This window comes from Ursus arctos, unplaced genomic scaffold (genome assembly GCF_023065955.2).
Source record: "Ursus arctos isolate Adak ecotype North America unplaced genomic scaffold, UrsArc2.0 scaffold_28, whole genome shotgun sequence".
NCBI classification, from domain to species: domain Eukaryota; kingdom Metazoa; phylum Chordata; class Mammalia; order Carnivora; family Ursidae; genus Ursus; species Ursus arctos.
Genome location: NW_026622963.1, coordinates 7,549,569 through 7,574,426, shown reverse-complemented (window position 1 = coordinate 7,574,426; position 24,858 = coordinate 7,549,569). Strand labels below are relative to the sequence as shown.

Here is a 24,858-nt window from a genome sequence, read left to right as displayed (position 1 = left end):
GTAGTTGGGTAAAAAAATTTTGTCATAATTCTTCACTCATTCCTATTTAAAAACTTTTAGGAGCCTAGGAATAGAAGGCAGCCTCCTCATAAAGAATATGCATGAAAATCCTACAGCAGACTTCATACTTACTGATCAAAGATTGAATACTACTCTAACATTGAGACAAGGCAAAGATGTCTGCTTTTGCCACTCAGATTTAATGGTGCATAGATTGAAAAGGAAGATGTAGACAACATGATCATCTGTATAAAAAGTGCTAAGGAGTTTAAAATATGCTATTTGATCTAGAAAGTAAGTTCTAATAATCTCACAGGATACCAGGTAAATTTACAAAATTAAGTCAATATTTTAGCCATGAACAAATGGAAAATGAAATTTATGAATTTCATTTATACATCTTTGGCAGTCAGCCTCCTAGATACTCTCCAGTTATTCTCATATTCTGGTATTCACAACCTTGTGTAGTCTCCTGCATTTTACCAGTCTCCATCTCTGTGACTTAATAGGACATGGCAGAAGTGATAGTCTGTCAATTCCAAATTAAGTTATGAAAGACTGCAGTGTCTATCTTAGATAATTTCTCACTTGCTAGCTCTTTCTTGGATCACAGTTTCTGGGAGAAGTAAGCTGCCGTTTGTGAGTAGCCCTGCTGAGAATCCCATTAAAGCCTGTAGTCAACAGTTAGGAACTGATCCTTGCCACTATGTGAGTGACCTTGGAAGCAAATCCTTCAGTTCCATTCCAGTCTTGAGATGACCACAGCTTTGGCCAACAGGTTGACTATAACTTTATGAGAGACCCTATCTCAACCACCCAGCTAAGCAGCTCTTGAAATCTGTTTCTGTAGAATCTCAATTATTATGATAACTGTCATTTTAAGTGCTAGGTTTTGAAGTGCTTTAATATGCAATGGGTAATAATATACATACCAAACATGAAATAATTAGGGATAATTTTTATTTTATTTATTAATTAATTTTGGGGGGAGGCAGAGAGGGGGAGAGAGGGAGAGAATTTTAAGCCGACTCCACACCCAGCACAGAGCCGATGGGAGGCTCCATCTCACTATCGTGAGATCATGACCTGAGCTGGAATCAGGAGTCAGATGCTTAACCAACTGAGCCACCCACACATGAAATATGAAATATGTGTTAGACCTGTATACAACTAAGAGTAATTGAAAAATATCTAAATAAATGAAGAGATTTTTTGGTAGAAATTCACAAGCTAATTAAGATTTACGTAGAAATGTAGACTATCTAGGATGACAAAACAATTTTGAAAAAAAACAACAAAGCTAGAGAACTTACACTATATGATTTCAAGACTAAAGTAATCATGACATTGTCCTCTTAGTGTAAAGATCAAGAGATGAATAGAACCAAATAAAAATCCAGGAAACAATCTACACATACAGGTCAATTGATTTTCCACAAAGGTGCTGAGATAATCCAGTGGGGTTGAGTATAGTCTTTTAAACACATGACATTGGAACAACTAGGTAGCCCTATAAAAGAAGAGGACTTTGACTTTATCCGTAAGATTGAACTCGAAGTGGGTCATGTAGCTCTTCAGAAAGAGTAAAAGTATCAAATTTGTAGAAGAAAACCTGAGAGAAAATCTTTGCTATCTTGGGACAGGCAAAAATTTCTTAGATGGGTCATAAGAGCATGAACTGTTTAAAAAAAGCAAAAGGATAAAATGGAGTTTATCAAAATTGAAAATTTCTGCTTTAAAAAAGATCTTGCTAAGAAAAATAAAAGCATACCACACGCTGGGAAACAAAATTTGTGTAATAATTTATAATACTGATAACTGATAATGGACTTGAAAATAATATTTTAAGAACTCTTGTAGTTAATAAGATAAGCAGTTCAGTTAAAAATAGCCTAAAGATTTAAACTCGTGCTTAAGCACATTAATACAGCTTAAGCTGTATTAATGATCCATAGGTTCATGAAAGATGATCAGTTTCATTAGTCATTAGGGAAATGCAAATTATGATCACAGGAGGTCACATTAACACCTTGTATCATGGCTAAATTTTAAGAAGTTGACAATATTTAAAAAAAATATTGGCAGTATTAACTGATGATGAGGATGTGGAGCAACTGGAACACTTACATACTCTACTGCAGTGTAAAATAGTACAATTATTTTGGGAAACAGTTTTTCAGGTGTTGTTTTTTTTTTTTTTTATAAAGGTGAGCATATACTTTCCATGTATTCCATTAATACCAATCCCAGATATTTACCTGAGAAATGAAAACATGTTCACCCAAATACTTTTATAGATCAGTTGTTACAATATTATGCTGAATGAAACAAGTACTGCTATTTAAAATTAATAAAAATAGATTAACCTCATCAATTAAATTCTCAAAATGAATTTTCAGGAAGTTCTATTAAGTAATATCTACAAGATTCCTTTTTTTTTTTTTTTAATTTGAGAGACAGAGAAATAGTGAGAGAGCATGAATGGGGAGGAGAGGAAGAGGCGGGGCTTGATCCCAGGACTCTGGAATTGGGACCCTGGGATCAGGACCTGAGCTGAAGGTAGACACTTAACTGTGGCCACCCAGGCAGCACATATCTACAAGATTCTTAAAATGATGAAAATAAAAGGATGGACAAGCGTATACCAGGCAAAGGTGAACAATAGCAATAAATAAAGTTAGGTACTAATCTGAACAGATCTACACTGATAGAAGTTTATTAAAAGATTTAGTTGAGAAAGAACCTGAACTCACTGGAAAGTTTTGAGATCTGATAAAGAAATGATAAATATTTGTATAAATCTAAATAAACAATTATTTTATAAAACTTAGTAGTTTTATAAAAAAAGTTTAATTTGCTTAATGGGAAGAAAACAAGGTGAAAAATAAGTACTGAGTAGCAACATCTGAGATGGGAAGGGAATAACTAGAACCAAAGCATTCAAAGGTTTTTGTACTCTTTAGCAAAAGGGGAGAGAGAATTCAGTTTAGAATTCATGGGTATACTAAAAATTCAAGGATAATAAAAGAAGAGAGTATTTATAATTTCGGAAACAAAAGAAACCAAAATATAAGGAAAATAATTCAGTAGAAGTCTGGATAAAGGCATGTAATAATTAGTGAGATAAAAGGCATAAAATAAGTCAGAAAAACCAGAAGCAACTGTAATACCAATAAATTAAAATGAACCAAACTAAGTAGTTAAAAAACAGGCTATGCAGTTAAGAAAAAGAAAACTCAATTGTAAGATGTTTATAAGAGAAAAACCTGAATCATATGAACACAGATTCAACATAAAATATTGAATAAAGTTGTATCAGAAAATTTATTTTTGCTCTCTTGTACATTTTCCCACCTCCTTTGGGAAAGTCTTGTTAAGATTTCTGTTACTATAAATTAGTTTTTGCCTTTCCTAAAAATTTTACAGAAATGGAATCATACAGTGTATATTCTTTTGTGTTCTGATTCTCTTATGCAATATAATGATAAACACATTCATCTATGTTTCATATACAATTAATTTGTTGCTGAGTTATTGTATATATATATATAAACAATTGTATATACAACTTTGTGTTTATCATTTGTTTCTTGATGGATGTAAGAGTTATATACTGTTTTAAGCTATTGTGATACTGTTTTAAGCTATTGCGAGGAGCCCTGTTATAAACATTCTTGTTCAAGTCATTTTGTGTACATATATTTTCATTCCTCAAGTAAAACTTATGGCTGGTTACTGTGTCGTAAAGTAGATATGTTTAATGTCATTAGGAAGTATCAAACTTTGGTACCTTAAAGATATTTCATTTTCTTTTGACGTACATTATTTGTGATGATAAACTCAGATATCATCCTATTATAATTCTTTCATATCTAATGTACCTTTTTCCCCTCTGGGTGCTAGGCATTTTCTCTTTGTTTTTTGGGTTTTAGTAATTTATGAGTTCCTAGATATGATTTATATTTATCCTCTTTGGGATTTGCTGTACCTTTTGGACCTGTGCTTCAATAGTTTTTCATCAAATTTAGGAAATTTTTGGCTAACATTGTTTCAGAAATTTTTTCTGCTGCAATTTGTTTTCTTTCTGGATGTCAGTTACATGTTTTTCGAATATTCGATATTGTCTCAGAGATTCCTCATCCTCTGTTCATTTTTCTTTTATTTTTGTTCTTTCATTCTTCAGATTAGATAATTTTTATTTATTGATTTCAGGTTCATTGTGCTGTTTAAATTCTTTTAAACCCATAGAATGAATTTTTTGTTTTTAGTTCCAGAATATCTGTTTGATTCCTTTTTACAGTTCCCAGTTTTCTCTTGAGATTTGCTGTCTGTTAACTGATAAGACCATCTTCTACTTTAAGTCACTGAACTTATGATAGCCATTTTAAAGTTTTTTTTTTATGTTAACCCTAGCAAGTTGGGGGATGACGGGATCTGAAGCTGTTAGAATGGGATCAGAAGAGAGGTGCACAAGCCTTCATTTTCTGAGTGATCAGTTATAAATGTTCAGTATATTAGTCCTTATGCCCTCTTAATGTTTAAAATATTTAATAATTGATGCTGAAAAACATCACACCGAGGGAAATAACAAAGTCAAATAATACGCATTAAAGAATTACCCTCAAAGAAACACCCTATTGTGTTTGCAGGGAAGATACTCCGAGAAGAAAATTTCCTGAGTACTTTACAGTATAGTAAGAAGAATTTTAGAACGTGAATCCAGTAAAGCAGTAGCACAAATTTAAGACTATAAAATATCAGAATGATATTGAAAAGAGGTATTGAACTACTAAAGCACTCAGAGGCATAAAGCTACATCTGTATGAGCTCAAAAAATAGTGGAAAATAGCTGAAAATTGAATTACTAATATTGAAGAAAGGCCTGAGATGATTATGTTTCAATACATGGAAGAAAAGAATAGATACGGAGAATAGAAAAAGATAATTTGTCATAGGGATCATTGGTACCCATAACTAAGGAACTGATTAAATAAAATAAAAACAATTCAGTATATAAGTAACTTTATAAAGTTACTCAAAGTTCTAACTGAATTTGTTGATCACAAGATATATTTCCAGTAACAGTACTGGAAATTCTCCTGGGAATTTACTTAGGAGTAGAATTGCTGGGTCCTATGGTAATCCTGTGTTTACTTTTTTGATGAACTGTTAGAGTGCTTTCCAAAGTGACTGTATCATTTCATATTTCAGCAGTTATATAAAAGGTTCCAATTTTTTCATGTCCTCGACGACAATTATTATCTGTCTTTTTTGATTATAGCCATCCTGGTGGGTATGAGGTGGTATCTCATTGTAGTTTTGATTTTCATTTCTCTGATGACTAATGATGTTGAGCATCCATGATTTCATGAACTTATTAGCCCTTTGCATGTCTTCTTTGGAGAAATATCTGTTCATATCCTGTGTTCATTTTTAAATTGGGTTGTCTTTTTACTCACTTCTCAGAGTTCTTTTTATTTTCTGGATTCAAGTTCCTTATCATGTATTTGATGTACATTTTCTGTCATTCTGTGAGTTGTCTTTTTACTTTCTTGATCTGTTGTCCTTTGAAGCACAGTAGTTTTAAATTTTGATGATGTCCAGTTGGTCCATTTTTTTCCTTGGTTGCTTATGCTTTCGGTGATATACCTAAGTAATTTTATTGCCTAATTCAATGTCAGAAAGATTTACTCCTATATTTTCTTTTAAGAGTTTTATACTTTCAACACTCATTTTGATTTTTGGTTCAACTTCATTCTTTTACGTGAGGATATCTAATTTTCCCAGCACCATTTTTTGAAAAGATTATTCTTTTCCCATTGAATTGTCTTGACACCTTTGTCAAAACTCATTAGATCATAAATGTAAAGGTCTATTCTGTATTCTCAGTTCCTTTCCATTGTTTATCTTTCTTTATGTCAGTACCATACAGTATCAATTACTCTATCTTTGTAGTAAGTTTTGAATTCGGAAGTGTGAGTCCTCCAACTGTGTTCTTGTTTTTCAGCAGTGTTCTGGCTATTCTGGGTCCTTTGCATTTCCATATTAACTTTAGGATCAGTTTATTCATTTCTGTAGAAAAATGATGCTGGAATTTTAATAGAGATGGCATGGATCTGTAGATAAATTTAGGGAGCATCACTAACTTAGCAGTAATTAAGTTTTCCAATCCATGAGTATGGATGGTATTCCATTTATTTATGTTTCTTTTAATCATGTTTTGTAGTTTTCAGTATAGACCTTTTATACTTTTTAAAGTTTATTCTTTTTGTATTATTTTGATGTTATTATTAATGGAATTGTTCTAATTTTACTTTCTGGTTGTTTATTGCTATTGTATAGAAATAGAATTGATTTTTAAATATTGATCTTAAATCTTATAATTGTGCTGAATTCTTTTATTAGTCTTAATAGTTTTTTGTGGGCTACTTAGGATTTTCTACATACAGGATTGTTCTTGAATAGATACTTGGACTTCCTTTCCAGTGTGTCTTACCTATATTAAATGTTTGTGTGTATATGGTGTTATGAAAATTCATGGCCTTATGTGTATAGAGCTTCAACATTTATCATATGATTTAAAGTAAATTATAACTTAAAAATATTGGTAATACTTAATAAGAAAATAATTTGTTGTTTTTGATTCTCAGTGTCTATAGGTAAAATTAATTGACCTCTGAAATCTATAGTCCATGTCAGCAATATATTTATTGCTGAAAAATGATGCAAAGGAATCATTAGGAATTTTTTGAATATTAAAATAATGAGTTTGTGTATTTCTAGACCTTCAACCCAGTTATCCTTCATTTCCTAATAATGTTTAAATAAGAGAAGAAATAAGAAGATTTATTATTTAATTCCCTAATGGGTTTATTGTTGGCTAAGTCAGATTTGTAAGTAACAGTCATGGGACTTGGTTCATATTAATATTTAGACATTTCTGGTGTGTTTAGCAAATATTTACTATTGAAGCACGTTAATTTTATTTGTCTTAGAAAAATTGTTTCATGTTTAATTTCTTTTAGTATTGATTTGAAAATGTCTGCTTTTTATTTGTTAGGTATAACCCGGAAAAATCCCAGAACACCTCTTTCTGATCTCCAGGGCATGAATACTCTAAATGAAAAAAACCAACAGTAAGTATGTTTGGTTTATGTTTTCAAGGAAGTATAGAAGAAATAATGAGAATTCTTATTAATACTTTTTTGTGTTAAAAAATATGAAGAAAATCAGGGCTAGTTTGTTTTTGTTTCTTGATGCTTTTAAAAATAGTGTGACAAGGTTTGATACTGGACTAAATATGTGTGTGTAACTAGTCACAGTACTGTTTGCAGCAGCATTAGCTATAGTAAGAGGTAAGACTGAGAGGATTTGAAATAGTACATAGTAAGTTTGATAAACATGTTTAATGGGAAGCTCCTATTCAGTCTTTGTACATTAATGCAGGTAGCATTTGATATAAGAGAATATACAAAAACACACATGTACATTAGGAAGCATACCAACAAAATGAACCTATCACCCAAGTTCAGAACCAGAAGATTTTAGTATTACTGAAACCTCCTTTATCTTACTTTCTAATCACTCTGTCCTCTCTCCCCTCACTACCCAGAATTTTATGTTTATCATTACTGTGCTCTTAAAAAAAAGTTTTACAGTAAATGTATGTTTTTCTAAGCCATAAATTGTCTTTTGTACTTTTTGAGTTTTACAGAAATATTGGTATATAGTATGGTGTCTTCTTTGACTTTTTTTCCCCTTCACCAATATTCATCTAAGATTCATCCATCTTCTTGCATGTCGTTTTTTCTGTTTTGTTGCTGTATTATATGCTGTGGAGGAGTGGGAAGTTATTTAATGAGTACAGAGTTTCAGTTTGGTTAAAACTGGAGATGGATAGTGGTGATGGTGATAGTTGCAGAGCAGTGTGAATGTACTCAATGCCAGTATACTCAGTGTACATTGAAAATATTAAAATGGACAGAGAACAGATCGGTGGTTGCCCAAGGCTGGGGTAGGGTATAGGCAAAATGGATGAAGGTGGTCAAAAGATACAAACTCCCAGTTCTAAATAAATAAGTCCTGGGTAAGTAATGTGTAGTATAGTGACCATAGTTAATAATACTGTATTATATATTTGAAAGTTGCTAAGAGAGTAAATCTTAAAAGTTCTCATCACAGAACAAAAAATTTATAACTGTGCGTGGTCATAGATAGTAACTACACTTATTCTGGTGATCATTTTGCAGTATATATAAATATTCAGTTCTTTTGTATACCTGAAACTAACAAAATGTTATGTGTCAATTATTTCTCAATAAAAAAGTAAAATGGTAAGTTTTATGTTATGTATTTTTTTTAAAGATTTTATTTATTCATTTGAGAGAGAGAGAGAGAGAGGGAGCATTAGCCGGGGAAAGGGGAAGGGACAGAGGGATAAGCAGTCACCCACTGAGCGCAGAGCTGAACCATGGCTTGATCCCAGGACCAAGATCATGACCTGAGCCGAAGTCAGACACTTAACCAGCTTAGCCAGCCAGGCACCTATTATGTGTGTGTGGTTTTTTTAAAAATCACAATAAAATAATTATGTGGCATTAATATACCATAATTGATTTGCCCATCAGTGGATATGTGGGTGGTTCTTTTACCATTACAAATGGTGCTACTTTAAACATGCTCATACCAATCTTCTGGTTCACCTATTATTACATCTCTGGGATATGTACTTAGTAGTGGAACTGTTAGTTCAGTAGGATATGTGCATGTTAGTTTTATAAGATAATCCCAAATTGTTTTCCAAGGTAGTTGTACTAATGTACACTAACAATTGCAGCTGAAAGTTCCCTTTGCTTATTCCTTGCCAGTACAACTGATGGTTAGACTTCTTAACTTTTGATAATCTGGTGGTTATGAAATGGTATCTTAAAATTTGCTTATTAATGATGTTGAACAATTTTTATATATTTTATAGCCATTTATGTATTTTGAAATGCTCTTTGCCCATATTTCTTCCTTAACAAGTATTCTTTATAAATTTTATGTACTGGTCCCATTTCAGTTATATGTTTCAAATGTGTTTTCTGAGTTTGTAGCTTATCTTTTTACTTTAATGGTGCCTTTTGGGAAACAAAAATTCTTAAATTTAATGTGGTTAAATATATTTTTTGTCTCTGATTTGTCCATTTTACAGCTTGTTTTAAAAATTCTTCCATAGTCCCAAATCATCCAGCCAGATTTCCCTCTAAAATTTTCTAATGTTTATCACCATTTCAACCCCAAGCTGAATTTCCTCTAATCTTAAACAGATGCATCTTGACTCAGTTTTATTTTCCCCTGCAAATCTGTCCTGGCATTTTTTTAATGTGTTCTAACCTAGGTTTGTCACATTTGATATCTTCCTTTACCTTTGTATTGGGCATTCTTTTTGTCATTCTTTCTGCATCAACTTTTTTCTACCATTTCTTCCTCTTTTATGTCTACTTTGTAAACTGTTATGGAGCATATCCTCTAGTAGCTCCCTATGAAAATAAGTATGAGAGGAAAATATTTTGGTTCCTCCATAACTAAACATGCTTTTATTCTGACCTCACACTTGATTGATAATTTGCCTGTGTATAGAACTCTTGGTCTGAAATAATGTTTCTTCAGAATTTTGAAGACATTGCTACATTGCATTTTAGTTCTAACTTGCTAATTTCTGAGGCCTTGTTTTAAATAGCTTTATTGAGATGTAATTTACATACCACAAAGTTTCACTCATTTAAAATATATAGTTTAGTGGGGTTTGGTGAATTTAAGAGTTGGCTAATCATCCTAAAATCTAAGTTAGAGTATTTTAATTGCTCCAAAAATAAACTTCCTACTCTCTAGTTTCTCTCCATTCCTCATATTCTTGCCAATGGTAGGGAAATGCTTATACACTTTTGGTTTCTACAGAGGTGCCCATTCTGGAAATTTAGTATAAATAGAATTTTACAACACGTGGCCTTTTGTGTGGTACTTTTTTCACTTAGCATTTTGTTTTCAAGGATAACCCACATTGTAGCATGTGCCAGTAGTTCATTTCTTTTTATGGCAGAAGAGCATTCCATTGTATGGTTATTTTGTTTATACATTTATCAGCTGACAAACACTCAGGTTTTCCCCTTTTGGCTGTTAAAAATAATGCTCCTGTGAACATTCATGTACAAGTGTTTGTGTGGATATATGTTTTCGATTCTTTTGAGTATGTACTTAGGAATGAAATTTCTGGGTCAAATCTCTGTGTTTTGTTTAACGTTTTGAGAAATTGCCAAACTATATTTCAAAGTGGCTGTGACATCTTACATTCCCCCTGGTAATAGATAAGGGTTCCATTTTCTCTTTTGCCAATATCTGTTATTGACTGTCCTTTTAACTGTAGCTCATTGTGGTTTTGATAAAGGATTTCCCTAATGCCTACCAACGTTCAGCATCGTTTCATGTGCTTATTGATCATTTGTATATCTTCTTTGGTGATTCATATATCTTCTTTGAATAATTGCTTCCTTTGCTCATGAAAATTTTGGGGGGGCATATATTCTTCTTTCTAGGCATAAAAATATAATTGTCTTTAACAAAACTGTTATCAAACACTATTGTATTTAAATATAATAATACATGCTAACATCATTTATGCCATTAAATATTGTTCTACAGCATGATTTTTAAAAAAGATTTATTTATTTATTTTAGAGAGAGAGACACAGAGAGAGAGAGAGAGAGCGAGCAGGGGGAGGGGCAGAGGAAAAGAATCTCAAGCAGACTCCCCCCTGAGCACGGAGCCCCCCCCCCCCCATAATGGGGCTTGTTCTCATGACCCTGAGCTGAAATCAAAAGTCAGATGCTCAACTGACTGAGCCACCCAGGTGCCTCTACAACATGATTTTTAATGACCTCATAGACTTCCATTGGGTGGTTGTAACATAATTTATTTCACCTGTTTCCAATTACTGGTTATTTAGGTTGTTTTTAAATTTTTTTATATTGATGAGAATTTTTGTAGTTAAATTTTTGCCTGTTTGATTAGTATCTTCTGTCCTTCTTAATTAAAAGGTTGACCAGAAAGAAGCAAGTTACTATAAAATTTTAAAGATATTGTCCTGCCCATCTGAAAAGCATAGTTTAAAAAGAACTTATGGAAAAATATTTTAAGGTTCCATTCCATTTTTCAAAAGCAGGAAGTTTCAAAAATAGTACAGAGGAAAAAATAGTTCATAGAGTATCGTGTACTTGCTTTGCCTTTAGCATCCCTAAGTGACATCTTAAATACTGATAGTACATTATCAAAACCAGGAAATTAACATTGGCACATTAATATTAACTAGGCTACAGTTTTCACCATTTTTAGAAATCTGCAGGTGTGTCCCTATATAGATTTTTGCAATTGTACCCCATGTATACATTTATGTAAGCAATGCCACAATCAAGATACAGAACTCCTTCATCATCACAAAATTCATTCATGCTGCCTGTATATATATATATACATAAATATATACATTTACGTAACCAATGCCACAATCAAGATACAGAACTCCTTCATCATCACAAAATTCATTCATGCTGCCTATTTGTATTTACCCGTGTCCCTGTCCTATCCTCTAGCAACCATTAGTGTGTTAGTCATTTTTCTACTTTTGTTATTTTGATAATGTTATATAAATATAATCATGTTGGATGACACTGTTAGGGAGAAAAATCTTATGTTCAGTAGCTGGGAGCCTGTGAATTAAACTTATAAGAGACATATTAACAGGAGAAAAAGCACATAATTTTTATTAGTATTTTATGTGCATGAGTATTCACAGAAGAGAAGTGAAACTCAAAAAAGCAGTTTCACACTTTGGGGCGTATATACCCTTTTTATAAAAGAAAGAGGGTTTGGGCTTTAAGGGATGGTAAAATGTGGGGAAGTGACTAGGGAATATGTGGGGGAACTAATGGAAGATGAGGGTTATTTTAGTGAGGCTTATTTAAGTAAACTTACCTCAGTTCCTACTCTCTTACCTCAGGTGATAAAAGCTGCTCTCCTTTTCCTAATAGGGGAGAGGGAAGGACTTTCATAAAGGGAAATTTATGCCCTGCTTTTAGGGGGTTAAGGGGTAGAGAGAGAACTGACTCTTCCTGTATCTGTTGATTCTTCTTGGTTCCCTTATGTGAAAGTAGCATAATTTGGGGTGATGTGTCCTAATTCCTTTCATGACTTTGAGATTAGTTCTTTTCACTAAACATGGGCTTAATTTGTTAGGTTATTAAACGTATCAATAGTTGATTTCTTTTTATTTCTGAGTAATCTGTTTTTTAGTTGGGTTGTCTTATTGTTGAGGTGTAAGTTATTTATATATTCTAGATCTAGATCCCTTATCAGATGGAGGACTTGAAAAAATTTTCTTTTAGTCTGGGAATTGTCCTTTCACTTTTCTCATGGTGTTGTTTGAAATGTAAAATTTTTAATTTTAAAGAAATCTGTTTTTCTTTTTTGTTATACTTTTGTTATATTTAAGAAATCATTACCTAAGAGTTTTATAGCTTTAGCTTTTAAATTTAGATCTATGATTTTGAGTTGGTTTTTATATGTTGAGAGATAGAGATCCAACTTCCTTCTTTCGCATGTAGATATCCAGTCACCTTTGCACCATTTGTTGAAAATACTGTTTTTTTTCCCCTGTCGAATTGTCTTAATACCTTTATCAGTCAATTGACCCTAAATAGACGTGTTTATTTCTGGATTCTCAACTCTATTCTATTGATATATATGTCTTTCCTTATGCCAGTACTACATCGTCTTAGTTACTATAGCTTTGTAACAGATTTACAAATCAGGAACTATAATTCCTCTACCTTTGTTCTTTTCAAGTTTTGGCTATTCTGGGTTCTTTGAATTTCCATGTGCACTTAAAGGTTATTGTTATTTTCTGCAAAAAGGCAGCTGTGGTTTTTGCTAGAGGTTGTGTTGAATCTGTAGATTAATTTGGGGAGTACTGTCATGAAATATGTTTTCACTTATTTAGATCTTTCATTCTTTCAACAGTATTTTTTAGTTTTAGTGTACAAGTCTTATACTTCTTTTGTTAAATTTACTTCTCTAAGTATTATATTATTTTCATGCTGTTATTAATGAGTTTTTTGCTTTTATAATCAATTGTTCATTGCTATTATATAGAAATATAATTGAATTTTTAAACCTTGCTTAATTCATTAGTTCTAAGTTGTTGAGTGGATTTCTTCAAATATTTTGTATGTAAGATCATGTGTCATATGTGAATAAATATAAATTTACTTCTTTCCAATTTGGATGTCTTTTATTTATTTTTTTCTTACTTACTGCCCTGGCTAGAAATTTCAGTACAGTGTTGAATAAGAGTGGCCAGAGCTCACATTCTTGTCTTATTCCTGATATTAGTGGGAAATATTCCAGTTTTTTTAAATCATTAAGCATGATTTTTTTGTGTGTTTTTTTTAATAGATGCCCTTTTTCTGATTCTTGATCCTTTGTATGTGACATCTCTCCTCTGTACTTAAGTACCAGAATCTTGTAGGATCTGTGTAGAAACTCTTTTTTTGGGTCTTGAGTCTACTTGATCTGTTTTATTATGACTTTTCATCTTGTTTTGTTTTGCTTTATAAGAAATAATCCTTTTACTTCCTCATCTCTAAATCTGTTATTTAGTGAAAAATCTTGAAGTAATCCTTAATTTCCGCTTTCTCATACATTCCCCATTTGGTCCATCTGCAAGTTTCATTGACTACTATAAAATGATACCCAGAATCTCAGTGTTCCTTATTCCTTCCACTGCTGTTGCCCTGGTATGGATTACTGTAATAGCCTCCTAAAATAATCTCCCTGCTTTTATTCTTGGTCCCTCAAACAGTTTTCAATACAGCAACCAGATCATTATTGTAATATAATATATAAATATGTAAGATATAAAATATATTTTAATATAAAAAAGCTGAATCATGTCAGTGTTTTGCTAAAAGTCTTTCTTTGTCATTCTTTCTCATTCCCATTAAAAGCCAAAAATTCTGGGGTGCCTGGGTGGCTCAGTGGGTTGGGCGCTTGCCTTTTGGCTCAGGTCATGATCCCAGGGTCCTAGGATGGAGCCCGGTGTCAGGTGTGTTAGGCTCCTTGCTCAGCAAGGAGCCTGCTCCTCCCTTTCCCTCTGCTCCTCCCGCTCATGCTCTCTCTCTCAAATAAATATATAAAATCTTTTTGAAAAATAGCTAAAAATTCTTACATATCCTAGAGGGTATATGTAACATGGCTTCCTCCTCCTTCTCTGACGTGGTCTACCATTTTTCCTCTGTTTATTCCACTCCAGCATTGTTGATTTATTTAATATATCTCAGATTCATCAACAGAATTCTTGCCTCCCATACTGTGTGTTTGCTCTTCTCTCTGAGTAGAATGCTCTTTTTCCAGATAACTGCTTGATTTGCGTTTTTATCTCCTTTACATCTCTGTTTAAATGGAGTCTTATTCGTGGGGCCTCTCCTGACTTCCCTATTAAAGTTTAGCATCTTGGCATTATTCTTCTTATATGTTTAAAATTTCTCCTTAGCACCTATTATCTGACATGCAGTATATTTCTTATGTGTTTATTGTTTGTTTTCTTCCATTTGAATTTAAGTAATGTGAAGATGCTAGAAAAAAATTGGCATTAGGTGGTGCTCAATAGATATTTTTGAATGAGTGGATATATTCTGCATTTTCATCGGTGTTACATTTTTAATTTTTAGGAGCTTTTCATTATTTTGTTTTCTCAGTTTTTAAATTTTTTCATAGTATCTTACTCTATAGATGCAATACTTTCTCTCTTCTCTAAAAATATTACTGACAGCTTTAAAAAATCTTTTTTTACTTCAAGTTGTTTATGCCATGATTGTTTTGGTCTCTGTTTCATGCTAGGGGCTTTCATCAGATGTCTAGCGAACCTTGGTCAGCTGTTCATATTCATATTGAAACACTAAAAAGTTAATTGGAATCTGATTAGTTGGATGTGTTGTAATGTCTAGAATATACCAGTATATCTTTGGGTCTTCCCTCTTGGGCTGGTCAGATTCCACACAGAAGTTTATTTTTATTTTCTTCTTGAAGGCTCTAGTCCCAGCTGCCAGCATTCAGGAGCCAGTGGGGTAATAGGACCGACCGTCTATTTTCAGTATTTTCTTTGACTTTTGTTAAGTATACCCATCCCCAGTTGTGCCTGGTGCTGTCTAGTCCATGGACTTTCTCTTTCATCCTCTTGCTTAGATAAAGGAGGAATGGTCATCAGGCTGCATGGAGTTCTAACTGCTTTTAAACTGACTTTCACCTATCGCTCTTGTTCTTAACCCACCTTTGCTACCACTTCCACAGGTACTTGGTACGACCATCTCTGGAGCCTTTGGGAGTTTTGTAAATATGGATGCTTCTCAGTCTTCTTCCACAGCCAGAAAGTATAGATTGCTTTCTATATCCATCTGCTTTCCATATTTCAAAACTGTGTTACTATTGTCTCTTAGTATATAAGAATATAAGTGTTTATTCCCTTAAAAATTATTTTATTGATTCTCACAGGTTTCTGGAGGAATCCAAATATGTGACCAATTTGTTATCTTTACCTGGAAAGCCCCCTATTAATTCTTCATATTTTAATCACTGATAATTTTATCTGTTTCGTTCACTCCTCTATCTCCAGTGGCTAGAATAGTAGTGCTCAGCCCATAAAAGATGCTTAGTAACTTTGGTGGATATGTGTATAGGAAGTGAGTGTGTGACCTCCCAGGAAGAAATGAAATATTCCATAGAATGGGGCAGCCTATTAGGATTGTTAATTCCTTCAGTGCTATTTGCAAGTTCTAAAATCTAACAAAGACAAAAACCATCACATTATGTATAATACATTATATTATTTACTGATTGTAAATAGTTTAATAAATTTAAAGATATTAGCTGTATTATATGTTCATCTACGTGCACATTTGTATTTGAATGTACCAGAATCCATAGGAATTCTTTGTTCTGAACGAGGAAAAGGTTAGTCCAAATTGATTGGTAATCTCTGTGATAAAATTATTTTTTGCTGGTTTAGCTTTTTTTCTAAATTTTGACTTTAGTTTTAGATTTTACTTATTTAAGCAATTTGGAGAATGTTAGATGTGTCTCAGTTAACTAAAGGAAATTGTACTTAATTTTACAGAGATACATTTGATATTGCATGCAACGGCAGAACTGGGATTCGTCAGAGCAGACTACCAAGTAGCACCTCTTTGCTGGATAAGGATGGGATATTTGCTAATTCAGCTAGCAGCAAACTCTTGGAAAGAGCGCATGGAATTCTCATGTTAGTATTGATCAGAAATGTGGATTGCTTTTTATGACTGGTTTAAAATTTCTGGCTGAAAAAGAAGAGACAGGTGATGGTGAATCATTTTCATGAGGAGAATTTTGAGCGAAACAAGTGAATCAAAAGTCGTATTTAGAGCTGTGAATCTCATTCATTATGAAGCTGGTGGTTTGTTTGTTTTCATCTCACCAGGAGAATCATGGTTGGATGTACTCATGGAGATGATTATTACTCTTTGACAGACCCTACCTCCAAATAGAGAAAAAAGCTTTACATCTTTTTAGGATTCCCAGTCTTGAACCACAATTGTCCTTTAATTTGGACAATCCTAACAATTTGGACAGTAAAATCCCGTATAAGATGGTGACTGGGCCTTCCAGAATGTCAGGTACAACAGCTCCTGTTTCTGTTATGGTGACTTGAATGTCAGATCTAAGGGCCCCATCTCAAAGAAAATTGGCTTTGACTTTTTGTAATCTACAAGAAGCACTTTGTGAGATGTTTATACAGAGTTCAAGAGCCTGCGTTTCTACCAAACAATAAACTGAAAGAACCATGGAAAAAAATAAAATGGTGACTGGGAGCCCATATAGTGACATATAACCTTTATCCAGCCTGACATTCCTCATTACCTGATTATAGGACTGTTTTGAAGGCATAGATATAACTATGCAGGTTCGACCAGTAAAAAGTTCTTAGCTCCCTGTATCCACATATTTCAGACACTATTTCAAAGCATATTTTTGGGCCACTAGCTAGATCTATGACTGAATTGGATTCTTCATTCCCTGTCTAAGTCAATGCTTAACAGTGCTAATGGGCTCAATTTATATAAGTCTTGCTATACTTCAGAATTGTAAATTAACTCATTTAATCCTTACAATAACTTTAAGACGGTGGTATTATCATCCTCATTTTACATTATTACATTCTACATTATTTTACATTAATGTGAATTAAAGAAACCGAGACTTAGAAAAGTTAAAAATCTTACTCCAGTAGGTTTTAGATTTAGGTAGAGTGTAGATTCAAGCTCAGGTCTTTCTGACTCCCCAGCTCATGTTCATAAGTCTTGGGCATTATTCCTTTTCTTTATCTATTAAAAAAAAATCCTGATGTAAATATAATATTGAATTATAAAGAAGAAAAACAAATTTTTAATTTCTTTTTTTTTAAAAGATTTTGTTTATTTGTCAGAGAGATAGAGAGAGAAAGAACACAGGCAGGGGGAGTGGCAGGCAGAGGGAGAAGCAGGCTCCCCCCTGAGCAAGGAGCCCGATGTGGGACTCAATCCCAGGACCTCAGGATCATGACCTGAGACGAAGGCAGACACTTAACTGGTTGAGCCACCCAGGCATCCCAAGAATTTTAAATTTGTATAATGGGAAAGTCATAAGTATTTTAGTAAAACATTTTAAAAATACATGAAATTAGGCATCTATTTAAAGTCTTAAAATGACAGAAACAAAGTTTCCATAGGTATAAGAAAGTGAAACTTTATTAATGTCCAAAAGAAAACAAAATTTTAGTTTTGAATGTACAACATTACAGTACTGATTATCAGGCTTAAATCTGTTTCTACCAACATTACAGAGCAGGCATTTCTTTTCTTGTTCTCTTTTCCTTGCTTGTTTTTCATTCCCAATGGTGCTTGCTTAGTTGAATGAGTATTTTCATATAGAGGACCTGTATCTTGGAAATGGGTAGTTTTTTCTAATACTTTCTAATTTTTCAAATGTAATGATTTGTCTGTATAGGAGAAACAAAAATTTCAAGTCCAAGCCTGGCCTTCCAAAGGTGAGTATTATGAAAAACTTTTTTCTGTTGGTGCCCTACACCATAATTATTTTTTTTCTTACTCATGCAAACAGTCTATAAATAATCAAAGATAAGCAATACCTTATTTGTACCCAAAATAGGTATTAATTTTGTGTAATCAGTTAAATCCATTTTAGAAATAACACTGGATGTGAGGAAATGGCCACGTTTAATGGTTCAGGTAAATATTTGTGATATATCTCGTATTCTAGTGTTTGAAAAGCATCTGAATTATAAATGTTAATTTTTGTTAAGTAATTGCATCTTTACATAAGATCTTTTCATTTATCCTTAAGCCAGGTTAAGGTGAAATTTTGAATTTTACCTGATTTTAAATAATTTCTAATTAGTGCTTATCTAACTCATTATCATTAGCACTAGTCAGCCAAGGATTTCTGTAAAGGTCCAGATAGGCTCACGGTCCTATAGTCTCTGTTAACTACTTAGCTGTGCTATTGTAGCACAAATGCAGCTATAGACAATATGTAACTGAATAAGTATGACTGTATTTCAGTAGAACTTTATTTTTGGACATTGAAATTTGAATTTCACATAATTTTTCATGGGTCATTAAATATTATTTTAATTTTTTTCCCATCATATAAACTATATAAAAACAGTGGATAGGTTTTAGCCCATGGCTCTAATTTGCCTACCGTGATCTACATAGTAGATTTTTGGATGGTATTCCAAAAATATTTATTGAATTTACTAAAGGAAGAAAAATCTGTTTCTTTCTCTTTTACCATCCCAAAGAAGGGATCCTGTCACTTGTAAACTTTTTGATGAGTTCCAGAATTTTTAAAAAACTGAGAAAGAGCTGTTTATTCTCACAATTCTCTAGTTCAAAAAACAAAAAAATATGAGGTTATTATTTCTTCTACTTAAGCCTCTTAGGTTTCCAAAGAAAATGTAATGCACTGCTTATGTGGTTTCTGGTAGTGGTAAATATTGTTTTAAACCACAAAGCACAAGAAAATTTATGTTAAGTGGTTTGTAATTATATTCTTATCATGAAAAGATGTTATGTAGAGAAAAAGGATACCACTTTCATTATCAAACATCTTATCTTTTCATGTGTTTCTTTTTTCATTCACTGTCTCTTTATCCTTTTGTATTTGTTTCAAGTTTTTTTTTAAATTCTAGTTAGTTAACATGTAGTGTGCCATTGGTTCCAGGAGTAGAAATTAGTGACTCATCACTTACATAGAACACCCAGTGCTCATCACAAGTGCCCTTCTTAATACACATCATCTTATCCCCACTCACCTCCCTCCGTCAACCCTCAGTTTGTTCTCTATAGTTAATAGTCTCTTATGGTTTGCTTCCCCCCACTTCTCTTTTTTTTCTTCCCCTATGCTGTTTTGTTTCTTAAATTACACATATGAGTAAAATTGTATGGTAGTTGTCTTTCTCTGACTGACTTATTTCGCCTAGCGTCATACACTCTAGCTCTATCCATGCATTGCAAATGGCAAGATTTCATTCTTTTTGATGGCTGAGTAATACTGTGTCTGTCTGTCTGTCTGTCTATCTGTCTATCACATCTTCTTTATCCATTCATCAGGTGATGGACATTTGAGCTCTTTCCATAATTAACCTTTTAGTAATTTGAATGCCACCACTGGGTCTAGCTATTTGCACCATTCTTTTTAAACTTCATATGGTTTAAAAATATTCATGTTGGCTCCTCCTGAAGTAAAAAATTCCATTCAGTTATCAGTCACTGAATTGTTGTAAATAATGTTGCAATAAATTGTTGTAAATAATGTTGCAATAAACATAGAGGTCCGTATATCTCTTTGAATTAGTGTTTTTGTTTTCTTTGGGTAAATACCCAGTAGTAGAACTATTAGAGCATATGATATTTCTATTTTTAATTTTTTGAGGAACCTCCATACTGTTTTTCGTAGTGGCTGCACCAGTTTAGGTTCCACCAGTGGTGCATGAGGGTTCCTTTTTCTCCACATCCTCACCAACACTTGTTATTTCTTGTCTTTCTGATGCTAGCCATTCTGATAGGTGTAAGGTGCTATCAGTGTGGTTTTGATTTGCATTTCCCTGATAGTGAGTGATGTTGAGCATCTTTTCATGTGTCTGTTGACCATCTATATGTCTTCTTTGGAAAATGTCTCTTTGGTTCTCTGCCCCACTTTTTAATTGCATCACTTTTGTTAACCCCTTAATGGATATATCATTTGCAGGTATCTTCTCCCATTTACTTTGTTGCCTTTTCGTTTTGTTGATGGTTTCCTTTGCTGTGCAAAAAGCTTTTTATTTTGATGTAGTCCCAGTAGTTTATTTTTGCTTTTGTTTCCCTTGCCTAAGAAGACATATCAAGAAAAATGTTGCTAAGGCTTTGAGTAGTATGAGCATTCTAACAATATTAATTCCTCCAATCCTCGAGTATGGAATATCTTTCCATTTATTTGTGTCCTCTTCAGTTTCTTTCATCAGTGTATTTTAGTTTTCAGAGTACAGATCTCTCACCTTCTTGTTAAGTTTGTTTGAAGATATTTTATTCTGTTTGGTGCAGTTGCAAATGGAATTGTTTTCTTAATTTCTCTTTCTGCTTCTCATTATAAGTGTATAGAAACAACTGATTTCTGTATATTTTATATTCTATAACTACTGAATTCATTTACTTCTACTAGTTTGTTAGTCTTTAGAGTTTTCCATGTATAATATTATGTCATCTGTGAATAGTATCAGTTTAACTTCCTCTTTACTAATATGGATGCCTCTTATATTTTTGTTGCTGTTGTCTGATTGCTGGGGCTAGGACTTCCAGTACTGTATTGAATAGTACTGACAAGAGGACATTGTTCCTGATTATATGGGGTATTTTGTCAGAGTAGTTGCAAATATTTTTCTGTGTCAGTAAATAAGGTTACAGTATATTTATGAACTGTATAGTATTTAGTTGTGTGGCTAAAGCATACTTTATGAAAATAATTCCATATAATTGCATATCTCTGTTGTTTTTCACTGTTTTTTGAATACATTGTCAGAAATAACTTTCAGATCTTCTTTGATAATCTCCTTAAATACGTATAAGTAAAATTGTTTATTAGAAAAGTTATACTGATCTGCATTCCTAAGAATGGTGCATAAATAGGTCTGTTTCTTTACAATCTCGTGAATACTGGGTTTCGTTAGTCTTTGTTATGTTGTCAGTCTGACATACAGAAAATCTATTTTTTTAATTTTTAAAAAAGATTTTATTTACTTATTAGAGAGAGAGAATAAGTGGGGGGAGGGGTAGGGAGAGAGGGAGAAGCAGACTCCCCACTGAGCAGGGAGCCCCAACGGCAGGCCTTGATCTCATGACCCTGAGATCACAACCTGAGCTGAAGGCAGACGCTTATCCGACTGAGCCACCAGGTGCCCCAGCAAATCTCTTGTTCAAAAGAAATGTACTTTTCTTTGATTATAAGTCAGGTTGAATAATTGTCATTATGTTATTTGTCATTTATACTTTATTTGAAAATTGCCTGTTTCAAGTCTTTTGTTCATTTGTAATTGTGGGATGAATTTTTAAAGTAGTTTTTTATAGTTCTTATGTACAGATAATAAGTTTTTGTCATTGTTGGAAAAATTTTATTTAGTTGCATTTGTTAAAATATGTATTGTACTTGTTGCCACTTGAAAGTTTATATTTTAAGTGTTTATATTGTCAAAATTAATATTTTTAGACTCTTAAATTTGTCATGTTTTTAACTCAGTTCTGTGCTTTTCATACAATAAAATTTTTAGTACTTTTTGAATGACATTATATAGTTGTACATATGTGTAAATATATTCTTTCCGTGGACAAACTCTGCCATAAATATGGTATGGTTTTAAAAATTGTGATTGGCTACAAAAGCTCTCAAATACTTTATTAATATCCTATTTTGTGTTCTTTAGTTGCTTTATGTATAACTCCTGTCTTATTATCAAGATTAGTATATCAGGATCATGGTTGATAGGGTTGATGTTTTGTTTTTTTCTGTGTACATTTCTGGCTTAGGTGCTGTAGCCATAGGATTGAATTTAATTTATTGTCTCTCTGAGTTAGGATTCAGTTACAGATAACAATAATTACTGTGGGTATTTTTAAGTAGAAAAGGACTTAATTCAAAGAGGAGCTTACAAAATCGTTAGAAGTCTTAAGAGTTTCAGAGTATTAAAACAGCAGTGCAGAACTGACCCCAGCTGCAGTCAGCTAGGAAAGCAGGAAACTGCCATTCTAGCTGGTGGTTCCAGGCACATACTACCTGTGGTGTGATCCAGGAATGAGGAAGGAGCTGCTACAACTATTGGGTCCAGGGCTAAGGTGCATTTCCTAGAGTTTCAGTGACCATACAAATTCCTCTGCCTCTCAACTCATAAAGGTAGTACCTGGACATTGGGATCACAAAAAGCTAAAGTCCTTTGATGTGTATGGTTGTCAGAAGAAACAGAAGCTAGTAGTCAACGTCTCTGTTTCAGTTAGATCTTCCTAGTTTCACATGTGGGATTTTAAATGATAAACTTAAATTGCATCGGGAACCCAAATGCAAGAGAGTTTGAGAAATGCAGTTTTCTTTTTAGCTGGAAAGCTTCTGCAGGAAAACAGGAGGGTAAGATGGATGTTGAATATCCAGTCTCCACAGTCATTATACCTAGGTGATAATGAAAACTGGCTTATAATTTTGTTTTTCCTGTTCTTTGATTAATTTATGTGAAGAATTTGATTTTTCTCGCTTCATTTCAGCACTTGTTAGAGGTAAATTCTTTAAAGCACCTGACAAGACTGACGCTACAGGATCGCATCACCAAGTCTCTTCTTCATTTGCACAAGAAGAAGAAACCTCCCAGCATCAGTGCCCAGTTTCAGGTTATTTCTTATTTTACCTTTTTATAAAAAAAGGTTTTTTAGAAAGAGGAATCTGTTTCATTCAGATTGGCTTTGAAAAGTCAAGATGATCTGCAAGATACCTGAATGGAAAATGATTCATATGACTTAAAAGCCATATTATAGTGGTCATTTTAGAGAGAAGTAACAGGGGTGGAAAAAGTCAGCTGCCTTTCTTTCTCATCCTTTCATATGTGGGTAGTGGATATCCCAAAGAGTAATTCATTGTTTTCAGTGTGAGGAGACAGGCAGCAGAAAATTGATACTATAAACAAAACCTGCCTTTAAGCCTACTGCCCAGATACAATCACTGTTAACATAATGTGTATGGTTTTTGTCTATATATATTTTAAACTTCATGCTACTGCCATCTTTATTTAACTAAATGGGATTTTAGGTAGTTTCTGGTTTTATTTTAGTTTTATATACATAGAAATCCATTTCCTTTTATTGTGACTGGGCATTTGGCAATAAATGTGATCATAATAACAATTACATAACTGTCAAGTTGACTTTTATTCTCTGAACATGCATCTGTGTCTTAAGTTTTCTACAATACCCACATATTGGCTTTATAATCAGAGGAAAAGGTGTTTAAAAGGATTATTTTTTCAAAGATAGTTTGTTTATAGCAGCAAGAAGCAGATTGGTGGTTTCCTGGGGCTGTGAGCAGGAGCAGTTATTACTTGCATATGGGCAGGAGGGAAATTTCTGGGGTGATGGAAGATTTCTACATCTCACTTATAGTGATGTTTGTACAACTATATAAACTTACTAAAAATCATTGATGTGTAGACTATAATGGGTACGTTTTTATATTATTTAAGTTGTATTTCAATAAAATTTTTAAAAACAAAATGTCATTATTAAGAGAATGAAAGTGCAAGCTGCAAGGTATGAAAATATACTAGCAATACATCTGAAAAGGACCTTGTATATGGAATATATGAAGAACCACAAATCAATTTTTAAAAAGACAGATACCCTAATTGAAATGGGCAAAAGTCTTGAACAGCCAAAACTTGTCTGATACCAAAAGATATAATCCAGAAGGCCAGTGAGCCTATTAAATACCTGCCCAACATTATTAGTCATCAGAGAAATGCAAATTAACTACATACTTGCGGGCATGGCTGAAATAAAAAAGACTGATAATACAAAGATTTGCAGGGATGTGGAGCAACCAGAACTTTTATACACTGCTATTGTAATATAAACTGATGCAGGTATTTGGAAAACAGTTAAAAGATATGTAGAAGAATACCCATAGCAGCTTTATGCATAATAGCCCAAACTGGAACAGATAAATCTTCAATGGATTATTTAGTTGTGGTATAGTCATATAATGGATTACTACTATATAGCACTGAAAATGTATGAAATATAATTATATGCAACAAATACAAACTAGTACATAGTGTCTATGTACTAGTACTAATACTGGTGTCTTATATGAAGTCATAGAGCAGGCAAAACTAACTAACCATCTTAGAAGTCAGGATAATGGTTACCCTTGGTTCAGGTGTGGAGGTAGGTAACTTATGTACAGTGACCTTGCTAAATTCAATGGGATGGGGTAAAGAGGGGCTTCTGAGGTTCTGGTAATAGTTTGTTTATTGAGTTGGGCTTTGGTTACAAGAGTGTGTTCCCTTTGTAAAAATTTGTCAAACTGTATACTTATGATTTAAGCATTTTATTTTATGTATTTTATACTATAGTAAACATTTCTGACAAAAAAGAGCACTTAAAAGTAAAAAAGTAGTATGTTGCTATAACATATATGACAATAGTAGTAGGAGTCTAGATGGT

At 33.0% G+C, this 24,858-nt stretch overlaps 1 protein-coding gene across 14 annotated transcripts in view; it reads left to right on the top strand.

Moving 5' to 3' along the window:
- The window catches only part of MYO9A (myosin IXA), a 285,328-nt gene that overhangs the window by 146,372 nt on the left and 114,098 nt on the right, over positions 1–24,858 (top strand). For all 14 annotated transcript variants that reach the window (XM_057303771.1, XM_057303769.1, XM_048221939.2 and 11 more), the window contains 4 exons: positions 7,061–7,136; positions 16,206–16,349; positions 18,110–18,149; positions 22,909–23,031. In XM_057303771.1, the coding sequence (XP_057159754.1) occupies positions 7,061–7,136; positions 16,206–16,349; positions 18,110–18,149; positions 22,909–23,031 (383 nt within the window). The remainder of the gene's footprint in view (positions 1–7,060; positions 7,137–16,205; positions 16,350–18,109; positions 18,150–22,908; positions 23,032–24,858) is intronic.